The sequence below is a fragment of the Pseudophryne corroboree genome, chromosome 10 (assembly GCF_028390025.1).
Source record: "Pseudophryne corroboree isolate aPseCor3 chromosome 10, aPseCor3.hap2, whole genome shotgun sequence".
NCBI lineage: Eukaryota > Metazoa > Chordata > Amphibia > Anura > Myobatrachidae > Pseudophryne > Pseudophryne corroboree.
In genome coordinates, this window is record NC_086453.1 from 369,735,499 (window position 1) to 369,762,172 (window position 26,674).

At 49.2% G+C, this 26,674-nt stretch overlaps 1 protein-coding gene across 1 annotated transcript in view; it reads right to left on the bottom strand.

Annotated features, from left to right (window-relative positions):
• SORL1 (sortilin related receptor 1) overlaps positions 1–26,674 on the bottom strand; it is a 156,195-nt gene that overhangs the window by 32,062 nt on the left and 97,459 nt on the right. The window contains exons 29-45 of the mRNA XM_063943717.1: positions 21,618–21,749; positions 19,459–19,593; positions 18,733–18,882; positions 17,620–17,769; positions 15,282–15,410; positions 14,392–14,518; positions 12,231–12,400; positions 12,006–12,118; positions 11,549–11,653; positions 11,365–11,437; positions 9,518–9,600; positions 8,934–9,030; positions 8,476–8,660; positions 7,463–7,582; positions 6,566–6,730; positions 2,506–2,680; positions 711–817 (exon numbers count right to left, since the gene is read on the bottom strand). Coding sequence (XP_063799787.1) covers positions 711–817; positions 2,506–2,680; positions 6,566–6,730; positions 7,463–7,582; positions 8,476–8,660; positions 8,934–9,030; positions 9,518–9,600; positions 11,365–11,437; positions 11,549–11,653; positions 12,006–12,118; positions 12,231–12,400; positions 14,392–14,518; positions 15,282–15,410; positions 17,620–17,769; positions 18,733–18,882; positions 19,459–19,593; positions 21,618–21,749 — 2,216 coding nt within the window. The remainder of the gene's footprint in view (positions 1–710; positions 818–2,505; positions 2,681–6,565; positions 6,731–7,462; positions 7,583–8,475; positions 8,661–8,933; positions 9,031–9,517; positions 9,601–11,364; positions 11,438–11,548; positions 11,654–12,005; positions 12,119–12,230; positions 12,401–14,391; positions 14,519–15,281; positions 15,411–17,619; positions 17,770–18,732; positions 18,883–19,458; positions 19,594–21,617; positions 21,750–26,674) is intronic.

Consider the following 26,674-nt stretch of genomic DNA (forward strand, 5'->3'; position numbering starts at 1 on the left):
TTACTAACCCATAGGAAGGTAAAGATTCCAGATAGGTAATAGTAACGTATGTACTATGGAGGACAGGAACCCTATCCCCCACCTAAGGAGTTGTAATTTTCCCTGACACGCATACCGTTTGAATGACTAGACTGCCTCCTCAATCGTGGCCTGGCGAAGAGAGAGATACCACAGTCAGGAGTAATGACACAAGGCATGGACATCTTTAAGCAGTCTTGACACTGAGCCACAGGCTGTGGAACCTGAATTTGGGGGCGGTCTCCGGGAAGGGAGATCATCTAGCCTGTTGATCCTCAGGGACATCAACAGAAACAAGAGTGTTGAGGGGTCATCATCTACTGTACCTCCTTTTGGCTCTTTCCGTAATCACCTGACAGGGCTGTCTTGGTAGAAGGTTCCTCATAAGGGCGAAGAGCCCTTTAGGGAGACCTGTCCCTTTATCTGCACACAGAATACAAAGGAGGTGAGCAGAGGGCCTGAACCAAATCTCTGGGCTTAAGTCCACCTGCTAAGGACGCCAAGCTACAGTAGTATCAGGTCAGCGGTCACAGACAGAGCGATGGAATAGCAGTTCCATTCTTACTACATCGCCTGCCTCCGACGTGCAGCACGGCTTCTGCTCCCCACATATTACATACACCAACACCCCTGCAGTGACGGGACTCAGCGAGGACACACAGATTATGAATAAAACCTTCTCGGATACTTACTCTGGACTCATTAAAGTTCTTCTCTCTCAGTGCCAAACTTTTCCAGAGCAGCAGAATGTGGTCCTTCTCACTTATGAGTTTCAGGGCTTCCGGGGCCGGGAGAGGAACTACAAATAGGGAAACGGAAGAGGTTCGCGTTTTGCCAGTTCAGATCGTCACCTCTGTAATTATCTACGACATATACGTATCCATACGCTGGTAGAATCTCATGTATCAGAGTGCACAGCAGTGACAGGCAACCTGGTATACTTCTAGCCCTGTACAGGGCCACACATTACTCACTCAATCCTCACATAAATATATGTAAATCAATGTCTGACACCAATCATATCAGCGGGGATGGCACACAGGCAATACAGGCATTAAAAAACAATTGAGACAATACAGCAGGCAGGCACGGAGGGCCGCATCACTGGTATGTAGAATAGCACCTGGTCACTATTACACTTATATACCTTCAGCAGTTCTTGTGCTACTATATATTACAATTGTAGTACGGTCTCACCTGTGCTTATTATCATGTCACCTCACACGACCGGTGCAGTACCGTCTCATCTGTGCTCATTACCATGTGACCTGAGCAGTATGGTCTCATCTGTACTCATTACCATGTGACCTGTGCAGTACGGTCTCCCCTGTGCTCATTACCATGTGACCTGTGCAGTACGGTCTCCCCTGTGCTCATTACCATGTGACCTGTGCAGTACGGTCTCCCCTGTGCTCATTACCATGTGACCTGTGTAGTACGGTCTCACCTGTGCTCATTACCGTGTGACCTGTGCAGTACGGTCTCACCTGTGCTCATTACCGTGTGACCTGTGCAGTACGGTCTCCCCTGTGCTCATTACCGTGTGACCTGTGCAGTACGGTCTCCCCTGTGCTCATTACCATGTGACCTGTGTAGTACGGTCTCCCCTGTGCTCATTACCATGTGACCTGTGCAGTACGGTCTCCCCTGTGCTCATTACCATGTGACCTGTGCAGTACGGTCTCCCCTGTGCTCATTACCATGTGACCTGTGCAGTACGGTCTCCCCTGTGCTCATTACCATGTGACCTGTGTAGTACGGTCTCACCTGTGCTCATTACCGTGTGACCTGTGCAGTACGGTCTCACCTGTGCTCATTACCGTGTGACCTGTGCAGTACGGTCTCCTCTGTGCTCATTACCGTGTGACCTGTGCAGTACGGTCTCCCCTGTGCTCATTACCATGTGACCTGTGTAGTACGGTCTCCCCTGTGCTCATTACCATGTGACCTGTGCAGTACGGTCTCCCCTGTGCTCATTACCGTGTGACCTGTGCAGTACGGTCTCCCCTGTGCTCATTACCATGTGACCTGTGTAGTACGGTCTCCCCTGTGCTCATTACCATGTGACCTGTGCAGTACGGTCTCCCCTGTGCTCATTACCATGTGACCTGTGTAGTACGCTCTCCCCTGTGCTCAGTACCATGTGACCTGTGTAGTACGGCCTCACCTGTGCTCATTACCATGTGACCTGTGTAGTACGGCCTCCCCTGTGCTCATTACCATGTGACCTGTGTAGTACGGCCTCACCTGTGCTCATTACCATGTGACCTGTGTAGTACGGCCTCCCCTGTGCTCATTACCATGTGACCTGTGTAGTACGGTCTCCCCTGTGCTCATTACCATGTGACCTGTGTAGTACGGCCTCACCTGTGCTCATTACCATGTGACCTGTGTAGTACGGTCTCACCTGTGCTCATTACCATGTTACCTGTGTAGTGCGGCCTCACCTGTGCTCATTACCATGTGACCTGTGTAGTACGGCCTCACCTGTGCTCACTTTGGTACTAGACTCTTTGCTCATGTTGCGCAGTTGGACGATCACACTGTATTTGGCTCCCGGTTCCAGGTTCCCGAGTCTGTACTCTATTGTGCTGTTCTGGGTGTTCACCTTGTAACTCCTCTCTGTCTTTGTGATTAAATCCTTCACAGACAGGATATATGCCTAGAGAAATACATGTATTATAGTGTAGTATTAATCACAGAGCAATGCTGTGGATCTGGACTGCATGGCTATTTTATCTACAGGATCGCTGGCTGCATTCTATCCTGTGATTTCACTGCAAGCTCTGTTATAGTATAGGGTCACCTCCCCCATTCATAACACCAAGGGTATTTCCACCTCTTTACAGCACCGCCTGACCCCCATACAGCCGAGACTATTCTCACCTCTTTACAGCAGAGCCTGACCCCATACAGCCGAGACTATCCCCACCTCTTTACAGCAACACCCGACCCCCATACAGCCGAGACTATTCCCACCTCTTTACAGCAGAGCCCGACCCCATACAGCCGAGACTATTCCCACCTCTTTACAGCAGAGCCCGACCCCCATACAGCCGAGACTATTACCACCTCTTTACAGCAGAGCCCGACCCCCATGCAGCCGAGACTATTCCCACCTCTTTACAGCAGAGCCCGACCCCCATACAGCCGAGACTATTCCCACCTCTTTACAGCAGAGCCCGACCCCCATACAGCCGAGACTATTCCCACCTCTTTACAGCAGCGCCCGACCCCCATACAGCCGAGACTATCCCCACCTCTTTACAGCAACACCCGACCCCCATACAGCCGAGACTATTCCCACCTCTTTACAGCAGAGCCCGACCCCATACAGCCGAGACTATTCCCACCTCTTTACAGCAACGCCCGACCCCCATACAGCCGAGACTATTACCACCTCTTTACAGCATAGCCCGACCCCATACAGCCGAGACTATTCCCACCTCTTTACAGCAACGCCCGACCCCCATACAGCCGAGACTATTACCACCTCTTTACAGCAGCGCCCGACCCCCATACAGCCGAGACTATCACCACCTCTTTACAGCAGCGCCCGACCCCCATACAGCCGAGACTATCCCCACCTCTTTACAGCAACACCCGACCCCCATACAGCCGAGACTATTCCCACCTCTTTACAGCAGCGCCCGACCCCCATACAGCCGAGACTATTCCCACCTCTTTACAGCAGAGCCCGACCCCATACAGCCGAGACTATTCCCACCTCTTTACAGCAGAGCCCGACCCCCATACAGCCGAGACTATTCCCACCTCTTTACAGCAGAGCCCGACCCCATACAGCCGAGACTATTCCCACCTCTTTACAGCAACGCCCGACCCCCATACAGCCGAGACTATCACCACCTCTTTACAGCAGCGCCCGACCCCCATACAGCCGAGACTATCACCACCTCTTTACAGCAGCGCCCGACCCCCATACAGCCGAGACTATCCCCACCTCTTTACAGCAACACCCGACCCCCATACAGCCGAGACTATTCCCACCTCTTTACAGCAGCGCCCGACCCCCATACAGCCGAGACTATTCCCACCTCTTTACAGCAGAGCCCGACCCCATACAGCCGAGACTATTCCCACCTCTTTACAGCAGAGCCCGACCCCCATACAGCCGAGACTATTCCCACCTCTTTACAGCAGAGCCCGACCCCCATACAGCCGAGACTATTCCCACCTCTTTACAGCAGCGCCCGACCCCCATACAGCCGAGACTATTCCCACCTCTTTACAGCAGAGCCCGACCCCATACAGCCGAGACTATTCCCACCTCTTTACAGCAGAGCCCGACCCCATACAGCCGAGACTATTCCCACCTCTTTACAGCAGAGCCCGACCCCATACAGCCGAGACTATTCCCACCTCTTTACAGCAGAGCCCGACCCCCATACAGCCGAGACTATTACCACCTCTTTACAGCAGAGCCCGACCCCCATGCAGCCGAGACTATTCCCACCTCTTTACAGCAGAGCCCGACCCCCATACAGCCGAGACTATTCCCAACTCTTTACAGCAGAGCCCGACCCCCATACAGCCGAGACTATTCCCACCTCTTTACAGCAGCGCCCGACCCACATACAGCCGAGACTATTCCCACCTCTTTACAGCAGAGCCCGACCCCATACAGCCGAGACTATTCCCACCTCTTTACAGCAGAGCCCGACCCCCATACAGCCGAGACTATTCCCACCTCTTTACAGCAGAGCCCGACCCCCATACAGCCGAGACTATTCCCACCTCTTTACAGCAGCGCCTGACCCCCATACAGCCGAGACTATTCCCACCTCTCTACAGCAGCGCCCGACCCCCATACAGCCGAGACTATTCCCACCTCTTTACAGCAGCGCCCGACCCCCATACAGCCGAGACTATTCCCACCTCTTTACAGCAGCGCCCGATCCCATACAGCCGAGACTATTACCACCTCTTTACAGCAGCGCCTGACCCCCATACAGCCGAGACTATTCCCACCTCTTTACAGCAGCGCCCGACCCCCATACAGCCGAGACTATTCCCACCTCTTTACAGCAGCGCCTGACCCCCATACAGCCGAGACTATTCCCACCTCTTTACAGCAGAGCCCGATCCCATACAGCCGAGACTATTCCCACCTCTTTACAGCAGCGCCCGACCCCCATACAGCCGAGACTATTCCCACCTCTTTACAGCAGAGCCCGACCCACATACAGCCGAGACTATTCCCAACTCTTTACAGCAGAGCCCGACCCCATACAGCCGAGACTATTCCCACCTCTTTACAGCAACGCCCGACCCCCATACAGCCGAGACTATTCCCACCTCTTTACAGCAGAGCCCGACCCCCATACAGCCGAGACTATTCCCACCTCTTTACAGCAGAGCCCGACCCCCATACAGCCGAGACTATTACCACCTCTTTACAGCAGCGCCCGACCCCCATACAGCCGAGACTATTCCCACCTCTTTACAGCAGCGCCCGACCCCCATACAGCCGAGACTATTCCCACCTCTTTACAGCAGCGCCCGACCCCCATACAGCCGATACTATTCCCACCTCTTTACAGCAGAGCCCGACCCCATACAGCCGAGACTATTCCCACCTCTTTACAGCAGCGCCCGACCCCCATACAGCCGAGACTATTCCCACCTCTTTACAGCAACGCCCGACCCCCATACAGCCGAGACTATTCCCACCTCTTTACAGCAGAGCCCGACCCCCATACAGCCGAGACTATTCCCACCTCTTTACAGCAGAGCCCGACCCCCATACAGCCGAGACTATTCCCACCTCTTTACAGCAGCGCCCGACCCCCATACAGCCGAGACTATTCCCACCTCTTTATAGCAGAGCCCGATCCCCATACAGCCGAGACTATTCCCACCTCTTTACAGCAGAGCCCGACCCCCATACAGCCGAGACTATTCCCACCTCTTTACAGCAGCGCCCGACCCCCATACAGCCGAGACTATTCCCAACTCTTTACAGCAGCGCCCGACCCCCATACAGCCGAGACTATTCCCAACTCTTTACAGCAGAGCCCGACCCCCATACAGCCGAGACTATTCCCACCTCTTTACAGCAGAGCCCGACCCCCATACAGCCGAGGCTATTCCCACCTCTTTACAGCAGCGCCCGACCCCCATACAGCCGAGGCTATTCCCACCTCTTTACAGCAGCGCCCGACCCCCATACAGCCGAGACTATTCCCACCTCTTTACAGCAGCGCCCGACCCCCATACAGTCAGTCAGCTCTACCTGCCTGTATACTGAAGACCGGGAACCCTGTGCTGGCAGGGGTGTCAGCCTAATCCCTCCTCACCCACAGATGACGCAAAGGTGAGTAATAGAGGAGAGGATGACACAGAAGGAGCAGCAGAGTATACTATAAAACCTGGAGTGAAATGCGGCTTATCTTTTGCACCCCCCACACTCACCCTTCAGCGCAATGAAAGGAAATGCTCTCAGTTCCTGGAATTTAGGTGCAGATTAGGCGTAAGGTGTAAATCACATGATCCCCTTTATGAGGCAGCGGGCGTTCAAGAAACTCACCATCACACTGTCCGGCGAATCGTACGGAGACTCCCATTTCATGATGGCGAATGTTTTATCAACACGTACGGCATGAAGGTGGCGAGGAGGTAACCGGTTATCAGGGATCATCCTGACCACAGCGTAATCTGAAGGGGGGCCTTGATAAGGGGATATTACACGGACCTTTAAAAAGTGACAACACAAAAAGTATCATTTCGAGCATCAAGAAATCTGGCGAACGTGTCATTTTGTTCCATTGCGGCATCACTGCTTCTCTCAACTAACGAATATTTATAGAGTAGAACTATGATGACTACATGTAAAGATGGCTGCATGGAGACAAGAGAGATGGGACAAAATCAAAGTCCACCCAAGTTCTAGAAGTTCCAGAGCAGAACTTTGGCTAGAAAATCATGACTAAAGCACCATCTTCCATACGGTCATTTCTCAAACGCAGACTGTAACATGGCAGTTAGACAGACTGATTGGTTGGTATTTTATCTCCCCCCAAGGCTTAGTAAATAGACCTTTAAGTAACTATGGGGTCTACGCACTAAGCCTTGGAGAGAGAAAGTGGCTGGATATTAAGTACCAGCCAATTAGCTCCTGTTTCGAGGATTTATTCAGGAGCTGATTGGCTGGTACTTTATCTTTGTCCACTTTCTTTCTCTCCAAGGCTTAGTACATAGAATATGTGGAATAATGAAAAGCTGCAGTGAAACGATTTGAGAAATCTAGAATCAAGAGCACAGGCGGGTGCTGACCGTTACCTAAGTGCTATCCTTTACTGCCCTTTCATAAACTGATGGGAAGAACAGCATTTTGTTTGTTATAAACGGTACTGAAACAAGTTAAGAACATTTTGTTCTGCTCAAAGTTCTATTAATACTATAAAACCAAAATGACAAGTCTTACCAAAAACAAGTACTGCTCGTCTCTGTTCACAACGACCGTCACGTTGTGGAGAGTCGTCGTGACGTTGAGTGGATTCCGGTGCAGTTCTGAGAAGGACGTGGCATAAAAGACACCATACGTCTGGCCACAGAAGAGAAGTCAGATGTTACACAGCTATACACTGAGACTTTTCTAATACTTTGTGGCTCTATAGGCTTGTGTTTTTGTAATATAGAGCAAGGGGTTTGAGTTTTATGGGTAGCAATTTTTACTTTTATGTGTATGTACAGTATTAAAATGAGGTTAAACAAATTCCAGAAGTGATATAAAGCTTATTTGTTAACAAACGTGTGTGTATTTCTAGCACTTTACCTGTAGTAAAGGATTAGAAACAGCATGGTCTTCTCTGTTATCAGAGATTATAAATGCATCATTCATGATACATACAGTTCACATTTTACACGAGTACTACTGCCATCTACTGTCCATAGGTATAATTGGTTTCTAAAACAAGTATGGAATGGTTTCTGTTTAGAATTAAACTCTAAATTGAAGGCAAACTTAGAAACCCATCTACATCTCTCTGTGGTGAGGAAACATTTAATATTAATGCCACTTTCTCCTCCCTGGAGATTCAACATAAAAATGGAAGTATACTAGAAATTAGGTCCCTTGTCTATATACTGTGTCTGGGGAATCCAATATTTTGAAGAACAGTAAGTAATTATCCTATATTCCGTTTGTGTCAGTAGTTCAGTCTTTGTGTTTGTGTTTCAGGAGTGTAATCTTGGTAACCCTTTACAGTCTATCATGACAGCTACTCTAACAATAAAACATAAAAATTGGAAACTGTTGTAAGCCTTTACATTGTCAACACATTCACACTACAACAAATGCTGTTTTGTCCAACACTTGATGAGGAGTAATGACTGAAAGCAACAGAGACCAACGTTTGGTAGTTTGATCAGCGTGACATGACGCACCATTCAGAAGCTATTATTAATCTACAGTTACTGAGAAACCGTGAACCGTACCACATTCCTCACGCCGACCCAGATGCATTCCACCGTCGTCTGATTGGCTGCCTTCGCCTTAAGACTCGGGGCCAGCGGTTTGGTGCCAGCGGTGGTAAAGTGTTTGAACGCCATGGTACTCTCTCCGAAATCAGACTTCGCCCAGGCAGAAATCTCATATGCAGTCTGTGCCGTTAAATTACTCACTAAAGGACAAATCATAAATTCGGACAATACAGAGGGATTTCTTACCTAATGTAATGTTGTTAGCAGAGGATACACTGAGACCAGAGAAGCAGATATTAATTTAGCCAACAAAAGTCAGGCAAGTCACTTCTATTCAGAGGACCATCATTAAGTGTTTAACATGTTACTACTGCTTGGTGACACCAGGCAGGACATCCTATCAAACGTTAACCCTACTTCTTCTCAAGTGAGGTACAGTACAACCCAGGGATTAAAAGGAAACATTTTATCACCTGTATGTGAGACCGTACTTCCGTCAAACTGTAATGTTCTTTTCTCCTGAAAGTGTGTATCAAACTCCCACGATAACGACACTGTGTAGCCAGCTATCTGCAAAATAACCACAGGCCGATGTGTCTATAGAAGAGACGCTGACATCACACGTCTCTGGAATTCTCACAAAATGTACAGTAAGCCCAAGTGTTATGGGCACCATCTAAAAGCGTGGGTCTTCAACCTACAGCCCTCCAGCTGCTGTGGAACTGCACATCCCCAGCATGCCCTGCCACAGTTTTGCTATTAAGGCATGCTAATACCGAGGCAGGGCATGCTGGGATGTGTAGTTCCACAGCAGCTGGAGGGCAACCTATGATCTGAAGCCTCAACGTCTTCTGGCGCGGGCACACAAGAGTTTATTAAGGAAAGGAGGGGGTTTATTTGTTTGGAGCTTAGTGTAAAGTGCTCCAGTGATTATGACGGGTCTATAGACGGTGCGGGTGAGACGGCTGCTGGAGAGAAAACTGCACAGGGCAATAAGCCAAAGGGCTAGGGCAGCACAGAACATTTAAGCAAGTGTACATAAGAAGTGAGAACATACCGGAATATTGGAGTCTACTTTCACAGTGAAATCCACTGAGTCCTCATTAACGCTGTGAATCTTTATGGTAGGTGGCGGCACAACTGAGGGAGAAAAGACGTGGCACATGTCAGAGCTGGTAGATTGAACAGCAGCCCTCTAAAGTAACGCCTGCAAACAGCCAGACCCTCACAGCCCGCCCAGACGCTTGGTGCCAGGCAGATCTCTGCGGGAAATTCTATGACAGGACGGGCTTACTCAGCTGCGGTCTTATTCTGCCATACAGTGAATGGCTGTCAGCACTCTGAGTGGTGGACAGCTCCAGCCATCCACCAATCAGCAAGCTGACTGTCATTCACTGTCTGGCTACTGGCTAAGAGGCAGGTAGATCATGTTGCACTCCACTCTGTCCCTTACACTGCATGCTACAGCAGCTCTAGTAATTGTAATATATACTACTGCTATTATGGTCAAAACTTGAGCCGCAGTCCAAGAGGCCGGGGGGGGGGGGGGGGTTTACGGGCAACTGGAACCCCCCCCCCCCCCCCCCCTCCTGCCCCATTAGCCTATGTTGTGGTTTATTCCTCTTGGGACTGCCTTTACCCGTGCTACTGAGCCACCAGACACTAACAGATTCTAAGTGCCAACTGCAGACTAGCAACGGCACCTACAACCGTTTTACTTTTGGATGTTTGACATAGCAGCTGCACCACCTCTTTGGTGATAACTTTGGCTAGTTCCTCCTGACTTAGGAATAGGACTGCTGGCTAGCAGGCAGTGTATTTAGCCTGGCCGTTCGGTACAGGACGTCACGCGGATTAGAGTTCTGCCTCTTATCGATACAGTAGGTCACAGCATTATAAGTATCATGCTGGTTCTTGTAAGATAATGGGCCTTATTGCTCAGAAATAGCCCAACACGGGCTGGTGCATATCAATTTGTGGTACGGAGGATATATCCATCATTTCATAGTCTATTAGTCGGCTTTTTATGCAACACCCATTTCAACATGGTATACAAAACACAGCGGCACTGCACATATATACCGAGCCCAAACCAGTCTCCGGCCCTGCCATAAATTCAGACGAGCATGTGACATACTGCGCCACTTCTGGTGGATGTTTGAGCAGGGTGGCCAATCAGGAAGAGTGGTTCGACTGCAATGAGCCAACCAATCAGGACTAGATTTGGCTGGGCCAATGGAAAGGGGAGTTCTGCTCATGTGCAGCTCATTTCTCCCCTGGCTAGCCATGAATGAAGACCTCTCTTTGTGCCAACAGGAGAGCGGACAACGCCATGATTATTACATGAGGTTGCGTGTCAGGGAATGGCTTTAGTCACAGTAAGCAGCGGCTCATGTAAGAATGAGATTTCAATACAATATACAGTAATGTGTAATGTAATAAATAAAGTGTCATCACTGGGGACAAAGGGATGGTGACCCTGTGCTGGGCGTCCCCCCGCATGTCAGAGTAGATGATCGTAGATGTGCTAAATTTAGCACATCTACGATCAGATCTGAATTCCCCCCCCCCCCCATAGTTTTGTTATGCAAATTACAATCACATTCCCACATGGTTGATCACATCAAGTGTTACACACAATATATACGGTCTATTTCCGTGTCAGAAAAGGTGTATCCGGAGAATCTAGAGCAGGCATGTCCAAACTGCGGCCCTCCAGCTGTTGAGACACTACACATCCCAGCATGCCCTGACACAGCTTTAGCATTCTCTGACAGCAAAACTGTCAGGGCATGCTGGGATATGTAGTTTCACAACAGCTGGAGGGCCGCAGTTTGGACATGCCTGATCTAGAGGATAAGGCACACATATACACAGCACATAACTAAGCAGCCTCACAGTTACCTTTCCCCTCATCCGTGCTTATAGATTTGGTGACGCTCCATTCACCGACTCCGCGGCTGGTAACAGCGGCCACCTTCATGTTTGGGGGGTAAAAAAAAACAAAATTATTATATTCAGGGTCACGAGAACAAGTACTATGTAAAGGGAACGGACGTCAGCCCGTATAAATAATCGCTGTACTCACCCGCACAGAATACATCGTGTTGGTTTCTAAAAACTTAATATCAATGCAATTTCCCTGCGCACTGAGAGACGTCCAGCCCTTTGTAGTGTTTGTCGTATACTCTACCTACAGAGAGAGAAAGTCACCATTATGTATACATAGGGTTAAAGATCAATAAAACTTAACACAAACAAATACGTGTCCATGTCTAATAACTATTCACCATTTCTACTTACGCAGGCAAGACAGTGCCCGTGTAGACACCCTTTCTGAGTCAGAGCGCCAGACCACCACCCACTCATTGCCCCTGCACCGCCTGGCCAATAGCAGATGGAAGAACGCAAACTAACACAAGTCATGCAAACTCTACCATTTATTCCTGCCTATCACCGTTACTTGGTAAATCTCCCCCTAGGAGTAAAAGGCGACTCTGCCCTGTATTCCAGAAAATGCGTTACCCCCGCAGCAGCACGCTTACCACATACTCCCGGATTAACCCACTGATGCGTGCAGGTGGCGACCAGCAACTGGTGATGGCGGACGGGAGTTCTTTATTTAGAGAGAGCTGCAGGTGCTCCGGTGCATCAGGAACTGACAAATACAGGACAGTTACGTTAGATCGGTGGGAAAGATGAAGAGCAGGCATGCAGCAGAGAAGCAGCGCACGCGTGTAGCACAGACATCTCCGTGTTCTGCTACTTACGCCCTTCCGGGGTCCTCAGAGTCAGTATGTCGTTGCTGTTGTGCACTTTGCGCAGACACTGCACCTGCACTTTCACCTGGTATGTGGTGTCGGGCTTCAGGATCTTTAACACGCAGATGGTTTTACTGCTCTGAGTGTCCAGGATCTTCCACGTGCTCTCCCCGATGACCCTGTACAGAGATAGAGAGGGACGGTGCCACTATTACTCCATCACTACCATAATACTCATTACGTTCAGTAAAATCACCTTCTCCAAGGCTGTCTGCGGTCACTGCTACTATGGAATAGTTGGAGCAGGAGATGGGCTGACTTCTCTGAAGGCAGAAGCTCCTCTTCTTACCAATCCCTTTCCAGTTTTAACCCCAAACGATAGTGGTAAACCGAGTACAGGAGCTCAAACACTCCAGCTGAGCGCAAGGCTTTCTCCATCATACAATCTGGGGAACATTCCAAAGCTGCCCCATAGGAGAGGGTATGTTCAGACGTGGCTGAACGCAAAACACTGTGCCCAAACCTAGCATACCTGAACATGAAACCTTAGCAAAGGCTTGTTTAGAGGACCAAGAGGCTGCCCGACAGCTATTTGGTAAAGGCTCTGTGCCGCACAGGAAGGACTAATAGACCTTGTAGAAAGAGCTGAGATTTGGTCTGGAACCCGATGCCTAGCCCCGGAATAAACCTGCTGAATAGTGGAAAGACTCCTCTGGCTATTTGTCTGTTTGGAGACTGGTCAACTTAATTTTTGCTCATTATAAAGAGCAAACTGTTCCTCTTATGAAGGCTGGAAGTCCTGTCCAGTGAATTCCCCAGCGCTGGATCACCATCTGCAAGAGCGAGCTGTTTCTGCTCAGAGGAGGAACCAGACTCCTTCAATAAAGGGATGATTATCTCATAATTAAAAGAAGAAAACTGGGCACCACTTTAGGATGAAGAGACTGAGATCACTATCGCTATGAAAAGGAGATCAGACCAGGCAGAGCCTCAATCCAGACACCAGTCTGGCAGGCGCAAGAGCTAAAAGGAAACTAAGCTAAAAGGAGGTCCAAAGGGCCAAACTGAACAGCGGAGATGACTAGGTTAGGACCTCACAGTGCCATGGTGGGAACGTGCAGAGGCTGGATATGTAGCATACCCAGACTCTGACCACAGCTCCTACATATTGATGCGAAGACGTTACAGCCTCCAACCCTGAAGACTTGCATCTGTTGTCACAATGGTCCAGTCAAAGGCAGAATGGATGAGGTGCGCAGCTAACTGGTATTCAGACTTCTGAAAGTGACAGCCTGGTGTGCTGGGGAACGTAGTACTCTCCTCACTAAACATAGAGTATTCGTCTTGTCTTCTGGCAGGAAAAGCCTCCTGAGATCACAGCAGGGCCACCCATCATCCATGATGCTTGCGGAGCCATGACTAAATCAGAACTAGAATTACTGGACAGAAAGTCCGAAAGAGACAGTAGTGTCTTTCCCAGACTGAAACTGGATAGGACTGAATGTATATGGATGCTAAACGTTTGCTGTCCTTTTATGCTGTCGAGTTCTTACCTTGAACCTGTCCACCCAATGCAGGATGTTCAAGCTGGGGTGACGCCTAAAATTACAGTTGTCCCGCAGAAATAAACTATGCCTTCCCCTGTCCTTCAGATAGGCTGTGAGGAGGTGGAGGTGGTGTGGGGAGTTAGGCCCTTGGAGCATGACTCCTTTCACCTACATATAAGAACCTGGGTGACTAGTGGGGGATATCAGGGCCATGATTTCAGCCTTCTTAGATTCTTTCACAGAGGTGCGATGGATGGGAGGATGTGAAATGCTTTAGTGGTCACAGAGGTGCTAGTTGGGCAAGGGACAGAGGTGGGAGTTGATGGAATTCTGAGTGGGGAGTAGCAGGCACACCCCGCCATACCGCAGGGACTAGCAGAGACTGCACCTCTGTGGGATGAGAACGCGGTACTGGGGAGCAGCGTATAAGTCTGAGGCAGAGCTGGGAAGCGGACAGTTATAGGGGAGAGAAGGAAACGTCTTCCTACAGGTGGAACATGACCCATCACCTGTATACTGCTGAGAATGGGAGGAAACGCGGGAACAGCATTACAGCTTTATAAATGGTGCCGTCACATATGCTTCCCAGTGTCCATCGCAACCTCCGGAACGCAATCCGTTACCTGTAATAGACGACGTAAACGCAGGAAGACAGCGGCATCTTCTTCGGCCTGGCCCACGTCAGAGTAATATTGCCAGAGAAATCAGCCGACCACTGGAGAGACTGAACCTTGTACACGACGCTGTCATCTGGGGAATAAACAGGGCCCGTCAGTCGTGCGCACAGGTCAGATGTCTGAGCGACCAATCTAAAGGCGGACACCTTATAATATACACGGTAATATTAAATTAATGATATCACTGCATGCACTGGGGTAAGGTGCAACTCCCGGCATTGTCACTGACTGGCAGACACCCACCAGTATGTTATATTACATGATAGCGGGTTGTTTTTTTTTGTTAGGTTGTTTTTTTTAAACAAACTTTATTGACCAGCTGTGTCTTTAACTTACCGTAATACATGTATGGTATATATACACAACGTGTGTACTGCAAGGAAGCCAACATACACTTTAATACATTGCTACATGCTAGATATTGGTAAACAATGTATAGTTGCTACCAGTTACAAATACTGTATTAGGATTCGTGTCACCATGTTCTTTGGTTTCGGCAAAACATCGCAGCACACTACGTAATACTAGTGACACATAACTAGGAGTCACATGGAGAAAGGTCTACATAGAAAGACAATGAGTTTCCGAACTCCCCTCGTGCAGAGGGGATTTGCGACAATGCGTGTAAATGATTACTGTTACGTTTGAGATGGAGTCGGTGATAAATTGGGCCAGGGAACAGCCGGGAGAACACTAGGCGAGATCTAAAACCAGTCGTCAGTAAGAGATTTTGCTGATGCACGGCGGTTGGCGACATGAACAAACAGACACAATGCGTTATTAATGACATGAGACAAACCAGCACAGAAGTAACACGGAAGCACATCGCTGCCTACCAGTGCAATTATTTTCATCGCTGCCGTCAGAACAATCCAGGAAGCCGTCACAGCGGTCGGACAGCGCAATGCAGGCCTCCCCGTCATCGCACTGAGTGCCGTTGGCGCAGGAGGAGGGTCTATGAGTAGCTGAAACACATTACAGTTGCAAATTGCCAATATGATATACAGATATAGGACAGATATGCAATTTCTACACACATTATCAGGGCGTAGCCATAGCATTCAACACTATATAGTTTTTGTCCTACATTAAAACAAACATTACAATAGTTATATATATATATACATACACACACACACACAGGGATCAGAATGTCTCCCCCCGCAGCGAGTGTGCGCTAAGCAAGTCTCCCCCCGCAGCGAGTGTGCGCTAAGCAAGTCTCCCCCCGCAGCGAGTGTGCGCTAAGCAAGTCTCCCCCCGCAGCGACTGTGCGCTAAGCAAGTCTCCCCCCGCAGCGACTGTGCGCTAAGCAAGTCTCCCCCCGCAGCGAGTGTGCGCTAAGCAAGTCTCCCCCCGCAGCGAGTGTGCGCTAAGCAAGTCTCCCCCCGCAGCGAGTGTGCGCTAAGCAAGTCTCCCCCCGCAGCGAGTGTGCGCTAAGCAAGTCTCCCCCCGCAGCGACTGTGCGCTAAGCAAGTCTCCCCCCGCAGCGACTGTGCGCTAAGCAAGTCTCCCCCCGCAGCAAGTGTGCGCTAAGCAAGTCCCTCCCCCGCAGCGACTGTGCGCTAAGCAAGTCCCTCCCCCGCAGCGACTGTGCGCTAAGCAAGTCTCCCCCCGCAGCGACTGTGCGCTAAGCAAGTCTCCCCCCGCAGCGACTGTGCGCTAAGCAAGTCTCCCCCCGCAGCGACTGTGCTCTAAGCAAGTCTCCCCCCGCAGCGAGTGTGCGCTAAGCAAGTCTCCCCCCGCAGCGACTGTGCGCTAAGCAAGTCTCCCCCCGCAGCGACTGTGCGCTAAGCAAGTCTCCCCCCGCAGCGACTGTGCGCTCAGCAAGTCTCCCCCCGCAGCGACTGTGCGCTAAGCAAGTCTCCCCCCGCAGCGACTGTGCGCTAAGCAAGTCTCCCCCCGCAGCGACTGTGCGCTAAGCAAGTCTCCCCCCGCAGCGACTGTGCGCTAAGCAAGTCTCCCCCCGCAGCGACTGTGCTCTAAGCAAGTCTCCCCCCGCAGCGACTGTGCGCTAAGCAAGTCTCCCCCCGCAGCGACTGTGCTCTAAGCAAGTCTCCCCCCGCAGCGACTGTGCGCTAAGCAAGTCTCCCCCCGCAGCGACTGTGCGCTAAGCAAGTCTCCCCCCGCAGCAAGTGTGCGCTAAGCAAGTCTCCCCCCGCAGCGACTGTGCGCTAAGCAAGTCCCTCCCCCGCAGCGACTGTGCGCTAAGCAAGTCTCCCCCCGCAGCGACTGTGCGCTAAGCAAGTCTCCCCCCTGCAGCGACTGTGCGCTAAATTTCCCCCCAGCAAACCCTTACTACAAAGAGAAGCCAGCTGGATTTACCGGCTGGACACTGGCTCCCAAAGGACTCGATGGGGAGAATTCAATTGTTTGAAAAGTCGTTTGGGTGTCTGTTTTTTCCTGTCTATTAGATAGGAAAAAACAGATACCCAACACCCAGCTGACTTTTCAAACAATTGAATACCCCCCATTGGGTCTTAGGGCTTGCAATGTTTCTTATAGTTATCTTTAATATTAACAGCGACAGTTATCTTTAATATTAGTAGCGATGTGCATATATAAAACCTCTCTTTATTCAGTAAGTGTTGTTTTTGATGTCGGCACTAGAGGGTGCTAATGCACTCTTCATGTGTATTACATTTATGGAGTAGTTTTTACTAACTTCATTAAGTGGCACCTGGATAAAATTATATTCTCCAGGATTTGCATCTAATTTATTAAAGCTTGAATGCTATATGTATAATTAGTACCGTTGGTATTATGGTGCGCTGTGTGTGACTCAATTAGGATTACTTTTTTTCTTCTTTATCTCAGAGTGCCGCTGCCCATGTGCATAACATCCCTATAATGTATGGTGAGTGCAGAGCGTCTGTGGTTTTTAAGTAAATCATGTGGTCACATACAACATGCACCTCAGATATAGGAGTGGTGAGTGCGGTGGATCAATGCCTTTTGTATAAAATATAATTTAATTTTCCGTTTATTTTTAGTGTAAGGATAAAAGGTACCCGTAATGTCCAGCACCACCCAGGAGCCTGTATATACACTTGCCTGCATGCAGGTGTATATACAGCCTGCATCTAGAGCTCCTATCTTAGCGTTACCATTGCACAAGCACCACTGATCACATGACGTTCTGGAGCAACACTTCCAGAGAGCGGAGCATGGACTTACGACAATTCAGCTCATCCGCTCCGTCCTGGCAATGACTGACCCCATCGCACAGCTTCCATTTGGATATACAGGTCTTCCCATTGGGGCACTCAAACTCGGAGCGGCTGCAGCGGTCACGCGAGGCGGCGGTGGTGGGAACTGTGGCGACGACTGCTCCATCGGGCAATGCAGAGAGAAAGCAGAGTGAGAGAAGGGGCATCTCGCCACGTACTGGGCACGTTTACAGATCATGTGACTGAGCGCCTCTGTAATCCACACGCATAGACCACGGTACAGACCTCACACTTCTGTGCCATACAACATATACAGCAGGTTTTATTGTAGACTGAAAGGGGATGAGGAGTAACTGCAACGCAACTTGGTACATTGACACCAGGAGTCACTTGGTTTACATCTGCCTGCAAACAGCTATAGGAAGACAGTTTGCTGGGCCGCAGAACACATATTACATTTGCGGCTAAAGCCTTTTTGTCCCACTTTGCATAATGTGCACCAAGGAAAACATGAGATTGTTCTCCTCCCCCCCCCCCCCCCCCAACTCAGCATTTTTTGTGCTATTGTTACATACTATGATGCATTGGAGGACACTGGAGTAAGAGGCAATAGAGGGAGCATGTAGGAGTCCTGCACTCCTGTAATAAAGTATAGTATTCACTCCGCACACAATACAGGGCCTGAATCAGACCTGATCCCAACAGCAAACTTTCTCTAATGGGCAAAGCCGTGTGCAGTGCAGGTGGGGCAGATGTAACATGTGCAGAGAGAGTTAGATTTGGGTGGGGTGTGCTCAAACTGAAATCTAAATTGCAGTGTAAAAATAAAGCAGCCAGTATTTACCCTGCACAGAAACAAAATAACCCACCCAAATCTAACTCTCTCTGCACATGTTACATCTGCCCCCACCTGCAGTGCACATGGATTTGCCCATTAGAGAAGGATTATGCTTTTGTGATCAGGTCTGAATTAGGACCACAGTCCGCTAAAGATCCTTAGTCACTCTGATAAGACAATGAAGACATTATAGCTCTTCTGCAGTGGTCACCTGGTAATACATTGCTGACACAGCCACAACACACACACACACACACACACACAGGTGTGTAGCTCTTCTACCTGCACTGGGACAGCCCTCCTCATCAGAGCCATATATACAATCCTTGTAGCCATCGCACACCCAGGTGTTCATGATGCAGACCCCGTTGTCACATTGGAAATGATTGGCTGGACAGGTAGATGGTCTTGTGGTGGTCTGGGGAATGGTCTCTAGAATTGGAAGAAACCATAACTTCATGTATTTGGTGATTGTGGGTTACAGATTAATTTGATGGGAAAGTGATACGCGATACATCCCCCCCCCAGCATGTGGGGGTCATACATGTGTATCACATACTATGGCTTGTATTATTAATATAAAAACTGTACGGCCTGAATTGTAGATTACACTCCTGCAAACTGCCCTTAGCTCCCTCATAATGCCTTCCCTTTAGACTGTAAGCTCCATGAGCAGGGCCCTCCTTCCTCCGGTTCTCATTACCAACTTCTCTTGCACTAGATAATGGCCACAGGCCACACGGTCTTTATCATGCCCAGCACGGACCATTTGCTGTGAGGGCAAGCTGCCCGTTTTATTACTTTTTACAGTGGTTCCAAAAAGTACTACGCCCTCTGCTGGTAGATGATGGGACCATAGTTTAAAAAAAAATAAAAAAAATACACACAACTTCTTAATACTTTGAACAACGTTGGCAACGTGACGCGGTGTGTAGCCAACCCGACACCTGCTGCCAATGTAACGCTTGCTACACCTGCACTGACAGAACATCATCAGGAAACACTAACCTCCACAGCCCTTCTCGTCAGACCAATCACCACAGTCGTTCTCACTGTCGCACTTCCACCGTGTGGGTATGCAGTGCCCGTTCTCACACTGGAACTGGTAATTCTGGGCACAGGCAGGCGTGTCTGTAGGGTTGGCTGCAGCAGACAGAGGAGTGAGTAGGAGAACCGTTATTAATAAGCTCTTTCATTAAACAGAATTCCATAGTTACTACTGGCCATGCATTTATTTTATTGGGTGCATAAAGGCGACAACCTTAACGTACAACTAACTCGAGTTACAAACACTAAACTCCGGCTCTTACGAGCTCACACAGAATGCCCGACGGAACCTACAGAATCGGGGGTCATTCAGCCCTATGAGAGCTAAGCAGTGATAGGTCCGGATAACAGCTGGATGCTGCAGACAGCAGAGGGGATTAGGGAGCTGGTTGTAAAACCTGAAGCTTCTGAGCGTGTTTACCCTGATGTTTAAAAGGACAACACTTTCACTAGCAAGACACAGGTAGTAAAAGCATTGCCCTTTTAAACATCGGGCATAAACACTCAAACGCTGGGTTTTATAACCAGATTCTTTGTAAATAAACCTCTAAATGTGCTGTAACCAGATAAGCAGCTGGTGTACACAACTATGATTGTATGTATGTGTGTGCTGCTATTGCAGAATATAGGGGCAGATGTATTATGCCTGGAGAAGGAATAAAGTAGTGATAAATGCAAGGTGATAACGCACCAGCCAATCAGCTACTATGGGGGATATCCAATTATCGCCGGTAAAACATCGGGTCCGAAAAATGGCTGTTTTTCAGACTTTTTTTCCGATGTTTCACTGAATTTTTTTTTTTTTCTTACAGGCTATTCAGATTGATTGTTGGGAAGAAAAAAAAAAATTCCTTTTTCCCGAAAAATAACAGGTTTAGTGAAACCTGTGTGTTTTCGTGTGAAACAGCCCCGTTTTCGGAGGCTGTTTCCAGGGATTCTGCTTCGCCTGCCGGAGGCAGGTGAAACAAAATTCCCGATAAGCCTTGGCACGCGCCGGTTTATCAGGGATAATTAGATAGCCCCTGGCGGGACAATTAGCCCTGGTAAATTACCGGGGCTAATTGGATATCCCCCTATATGTAAATTGACAGGAGCTGATTGGCTGGTGCGTTATCACCTTGCTCTTATCACTGCTTTATCACTTCTCCAGGCTTAATACATCTGCCCCAGTGTTCCTTAAAAGTTAACAAGACGCCTGGTGTGAGTGAGCCGCCAGGTCCTGTGCAACATTGCTACCGTCGGGGGTCTTAGTCACAACACAACATGACTAGGACGCACGAGGAGACTGTGCTGAGCAATGTGATATATGACCTTTGCATATTGTGTGTGACAGTCTGTATACGGAGCAGAGCCGACCTTGTACTGGAAAAGAGCTGCGGCTGCTACATTGTAGCACTTCACGTACAGATCGGAGACTCGGTCGCACACAATATACAAGGGTCACATATTGCATTAATCAGCAAGGACTCCTCTCGTGTGTCCTAGTCACATCGTGTTGCAACTAAGACACTTTTCTGCAAAAAAAAAAAAAAAAAAGAGACCTGATGCTAGGAGATTCTTAAGTGACCTAGCGTGCCAAGACAGGCTACTTGGCGCGACTGTATGAGGACACATCTATATGATTGGTTTACATACCATAAACTAAACCAGGTGCTTCTAAATATTTACACTATTGCAGCGGGTTATTATTCTTCATCTTCCACAAATAACTGCTCAGTTTAATAAATTAAGTCATTTATTGGATGTGGTGGTCTTCAGTTTGCCGGCGGTCAGGATTCCGGCGCCAGTATGCTGTGCGCCGGGGCCGTGACAGCCGGCATATCATACTACACCCATTGGATGGATTGCATGTCCTATAAGCAGACGCACATTAAGGGTTCCCCGTATATGAATATATAAGAATGGTAGAGGGGCGCTATATGTTTGTGCCTGCTTTTTCATTGTATTTCTTTCTGCGCATTTTACCCTTCTACATACGGTTTGCTTAATTACCCGTGTGATAAGCGGCAGCTGTAAGCAAAGCCTGTGTAATTAGGATCATGGTCCATCTTACAGTAGAACCCTTAATGGTTTCTGGTCACAACACACAAAACCTGATGAGACATTCCCATATACAGTACCACAGTTTGCCTCGTCCGAGTAGTCTCCGCAGTCATCCATCCCGTCGCACTTCCAGACCAGGCTAATGCAGATGCCGTTCAGGCAGGAGAAGCTCTGGGAATCGCAGCTCTGCTTAAATTCTGGACCTCGAGCTACAAAGCACAGACCAGATGAACCGTATTACGTTCCTTCCTAACATACAGTACTAACGTAGTAGAGCATTAGTAAATATGGCAGATATGCCTAAGTGGTAAATACACTTGCAGATATACTGTATACACAGAATGGGCCAGGAAGCGAGTGAACCAGGATTTATGTGGCTGATTGCACAGCATGTAAAACCCGCCTGTACTATGATGGCCGGCCGTCTCCTCCCTCACTCGATAATGACCCATGCCATAAGAGAAGCGCCGTTGAGGAAGACATGGCTAGCCGATCAGGAACATTGCGGCTTCCAAACATCACGTGACATCATTAACCGCTGCCTAGTGCTCCTTCCGGCGCAGCTCACAAGGGGGCAGTGATCAGTAGCAGACAGGACACGTGCCTACACGGAACTCCAAGCTTGTTACTGGCTAACAGCAGTGATCCTTCCTGCTCAGAGCAGTGACACCGCTAAGCGCTAAGAGCTTACTATGGGCACAGCAAGAGATTCCTCATTTCAACATTTTACCATACTTGTTGGAAAGTATATTATGTAGCCCAACCGTTGTAGTGGTTCGGCTCCTGCCACACCAAACAAAAAACTGAATTGCCTTAGCCGGGAAGCGGAATCATAGGGTGCTGGCCTATTGCATCCTAGGAGCCTGAAAAGCTTAACTGTATGGTGCCCGTTTCCGCTGTCGCTACCTTATATCCCAAGGTAGATCCTGTGGATCGCTGTGGACCCTGATAGAGAAATTATGGTTTTTATATACTGGGGTTCAGATTTTGTAATAGTTAAGTGATACCTGGCTGTATATCAGTGTATTGTTCTTAAGGGAGCTGTATCGCATATTAAAAGCGCAGACTCCTCGATCTGGAAAATAAGAATTTACTCACCGGTAATTCTATTTCTCGTAGTCCGTAGTGGATGCTGGGAACTCCGTAAGGACCATGGGGAATAACGGGCTCCGAAGGAGGCTGGGCACTCTAGAAAGATTTATGACTACCTGGTGTGCACTGGCTCCTCCCACTATGACCCTCCTCCAAGCCTCAGTTAGGACACTGTGCCCGGACGAGCTGACATAATAAGGAAGGATTTTGAATCCCGGGTAAGATTCATACCAGCCACACCAATCACACCGTACAACTCGTGATACTATATCCAGTTTGACAGTATGAAAACAACTGAGCCTCTCAACAGATGGCTCAACAATAACCCTTTAGTTAGCAATAACTATTTACAAGTATTGCAGACAATCCGCACTTGGGATGGGCGCCCAGCATCCACTACGGACTACGAGAAATAGAATTACCGGTGAGTAAATTCTTATTTTCTCTGACGTCCTAGTGGATGCTGGGAACTCCGTAAGGACCATGGGGATTATACCAAAGCTCCCAAACGGGCGGGAGAGTGCGGATGACTCTGCAGCACCGAATGAGAGAACTCCAGGTCCTCCTCAGCCAGGGTATCAAATTTGTAGAATTTTGCAAACGTGTTTGCCCCTGACCAAGTAGCTGCTCGGCAAAGTTGTAAAGCCGAGACCCCTCGGGCAGCCGCCCAAGATGAGCCCACCTTCCTTGTGGAATGGGCATTTACAGATTTTGGCTGTGGCAGGCCTGCAACAGAATGTGCAAGCTGAATTGTACTACAAATCCAGCGAGCAATAGTCTGCTTAGAAACAGGAGCACCCAGCTTGTTTGGTGCATACAGGATAAACAGCGAGTCAGATTTTCTGACTCCAGCCGTCCTGGAAACATATACTTTCAGGGTCCTGACAACGTCTAGCAACCTGGAGTCCTCCAAGTCCCTAGTAGCCGCAGGCACCACAATAGGCTGGTTCAGGTGAAACGCTGACACCACCTTAGGGAGAAACTGGGGACGAGTCCTCAATTCTGCCCTATCCATATGGAAAATCAGATAAGGGCTTTTACATGATAAAGCCGCCAATTCTGACACTCGCCTGGCTGAAGCCAAGGCCAATAACATGACCACTTTCCACGTGAGATATTTCAGATCCACGGTTTTTAGTGGCTCAAACCAATGTGATTTTAAGAAACTCAACACCACGTTGAGATCCCAAGGTGCCACAGGAGGCACAAACGGGGGCTGAATATGCAGCACTCCTTTCACAAATGTCTGAACTTCAGGTACTGAAGCTAGTTCTTTTTGAAAGAAAATCGACAGAGCCGAGATCTGTACTTTAATGGAGCCTAGTTTTAGGCCCATATTCACTCCTGCTTGCAGGAAATGCAGAAATCGACCTAGTTGAAATTCCTCTGTTGGGGCCTTTTCGGCCTCGCACCATGCAACATATTTCCGCCATATGCGGTGATAATGATTTGCCGTAACATCTTTCCTGGCTTTAATAAGCGTAGGAATGACTTCCTCCGGAATGCCCTTTTCCTTCAGGATCCGGCGTTCAACCGCCATGCCGTCAAACGCAGCCGCGGTAAGTCTTGGAACAGACAGGGCCCCTGCTGTAGCAAGTCTTGTCTGAGCGGCAGAGGCCACGGGTCCTCTGAGATCATCTCTTGAAGTTCCGGGTACCACGCTCGTCTTGGCCAATCCGGAACCACGAGAATTGTGTTTACTCCTCGCTTTCTTATTATTCTCAATACCTTTGGTATGAGAGGCAGAGGAGGGAACACATAAACCGACTGGTACCCCCACGGTGTCACTAGAGCGTCCACAGCTATCGCCTGAGGGTCCCTTGACCTGGCGCAATATCTTTTTAACTTTTTGTTGAGGCGGGACGCCATCATGTCCACCTGTGGTTTTTCCCAACGGTTTACCAGCATCTGGAAGACTTCTGGATGAAGTCCCCACTCTCCCGGGTGGAGGTCGTGTCTGCTGAGGAAGTCTGCTTCCCAGTTGTCCACTCCCGGAATGAACACTGCTGACAGTGCTAGTACATGATTCTCCGCCCATCGGAGAATTCTTGTGGCTTCTGCCATTGCCATCCTGCTTCTTGTGCCGCCCTGTCGATTTACATGGGCGACTGCCGTGATGTTGTCTGACTGGATCAGCACCGGCTGGTGTAGGAGCAGGGATTTTGCTTGACTTAGGGCATTGTAAATGGCCCTTAGTTCCAGAATATTTCTGTGAAGGGAAGTCTCCTGACTCGACCATAGTCCTTGGAAGTTTCTTCCCCGTGTGACTGCCCCCCAGCCTCGAAGGCTGGCATCCGTGGTCACCAGGACCCAGTCCTGTATGCCGAACCTGCGGCCCTCTAGAAGATGGGCACTCTGCAGCCACCACAGTAGAGACACCCTGGTTCTTGGAGACAGGGTTATTAAGCGATGCATCTGAAGATGCGATCCGGACCATTTGTCCAACAGGTCCCACTGAAAGATTCTGGCATGGAACCTGCCGAAGGGAATTGCTTCGTAAGAAGCTACCATCTTTCCCAGGACCCGCGTGCAGTGATGCACCGATACCTGTTTTGGTTTCAGGAGGTCTCTGACTAGAGATGACAACTCCCTGGCTTTCTCCTCCGGGAGGAACACTTTTTTCTGGACTGTATCCAGAATCATACCCAGGAACAGTAGACGTGTCGTCGGAACCAGCTGTGACTTTGGGATATTCAGAATCCAGCCGTGCTGGTGCAGCACTTCCTGAGATAGTGCTACTCCCACCAACAACTGTTCCTTGGACCTCGCCTTTATTAGGAGATCGTCCACGTACGGGATAATTAAAACTCCCTTTTTTCGAAGGAGTATCATCATTTCCGCCATAACCTTGGTAAATACCCTCGGTGCCGTGGACAGTCCAAACGGCAGCGTCTGGAATTGGTAATGGCAATCCTGTACCACAAATCTGAGGTACTCCTGGTGAGGATGGTAAATGGGGACATGCAAGTAAGCATCCTTGATGTCCAGGGATACCATGTAATCCCCCTCGTCCAGGCTTGCAATAACCGCCCTGAGCGATTCCATCTTGAACTTGAATTTTTTTACGTATGTGTTCAAGGATTTCAAATTTAAAATGGGTCTCACCGAACCGTCCGGTTTCGGCACCACAAATAGTGTGGAATAGTAACCCCGGCCTTGTTGAAGTAGGGGTACCTTGATTATCACCTGCTGGGAATACAGCTTGTGAATTGCCGCTAGCACCGCCTCCCTGTCTGAGGGAGCAATCGGCAAGGCAGATTTTAGGAACCGGTGGGGTAGAGACGCCTCGAATTCCAGTTTGTACCCCTGAGAAACTATTTGAAGAATCCAGGGATCTACCTGTGAGCGAGCCCACTGATCGCTGAAATTCTTGAGGCGGCCCCCCACCGTACCTGGCTCCGCCTGTGGAGCCCCACCGTCATGCGGCGGACTTGGAAGAAGAAGCGGGGGAGGACTTTTGCTCCTGGGAACCTGCTGTTTGTTGCAGCCTTTTTCCCCTACCTCTGCCTCTGGACAGAAAAGACCCGCCTTTTCCACGCTTGTTTTTCTGGGTCCGAAAGGACTGAACCTGATAAAACGGCGCCTTCTTAGGCTGTGAGGGGACATGGGGTAAAAATGCTGACTTCCCAGACGTTGCTGTGGAAACTAGGTCCGAGAGACCATCCCCAAATAATTCCTCACCCTTATAAGGCAAAACTTCCATGTGCCTTTTAGAATCTGCATCTCCTGTCCACTGGCGAGTCCATAAGCCTCTCCTAGCAGAAATGGACAATGCACTTACTTTAGATGCCAGCCGGCAGATTTCCCTCTGTGCATCTCTCATATATAAGACTGAGTCCTTGATATGGTCTATGGTTAGCAGAATCGTGTCTCTGTCTAGTGTGTCAATATTTTCTGACAGTTTATCTGACCACGCAGCGGCAGCACTGCACATCCATGCTGACGCAATAGCTGGCCTAAGTATAATGCCTGAGTGTGTGTATACAGACTTCAGGATCGCCTCCTGCTTTCTATCAGCAGGTTCCTTGAGGGCGGCCGTATC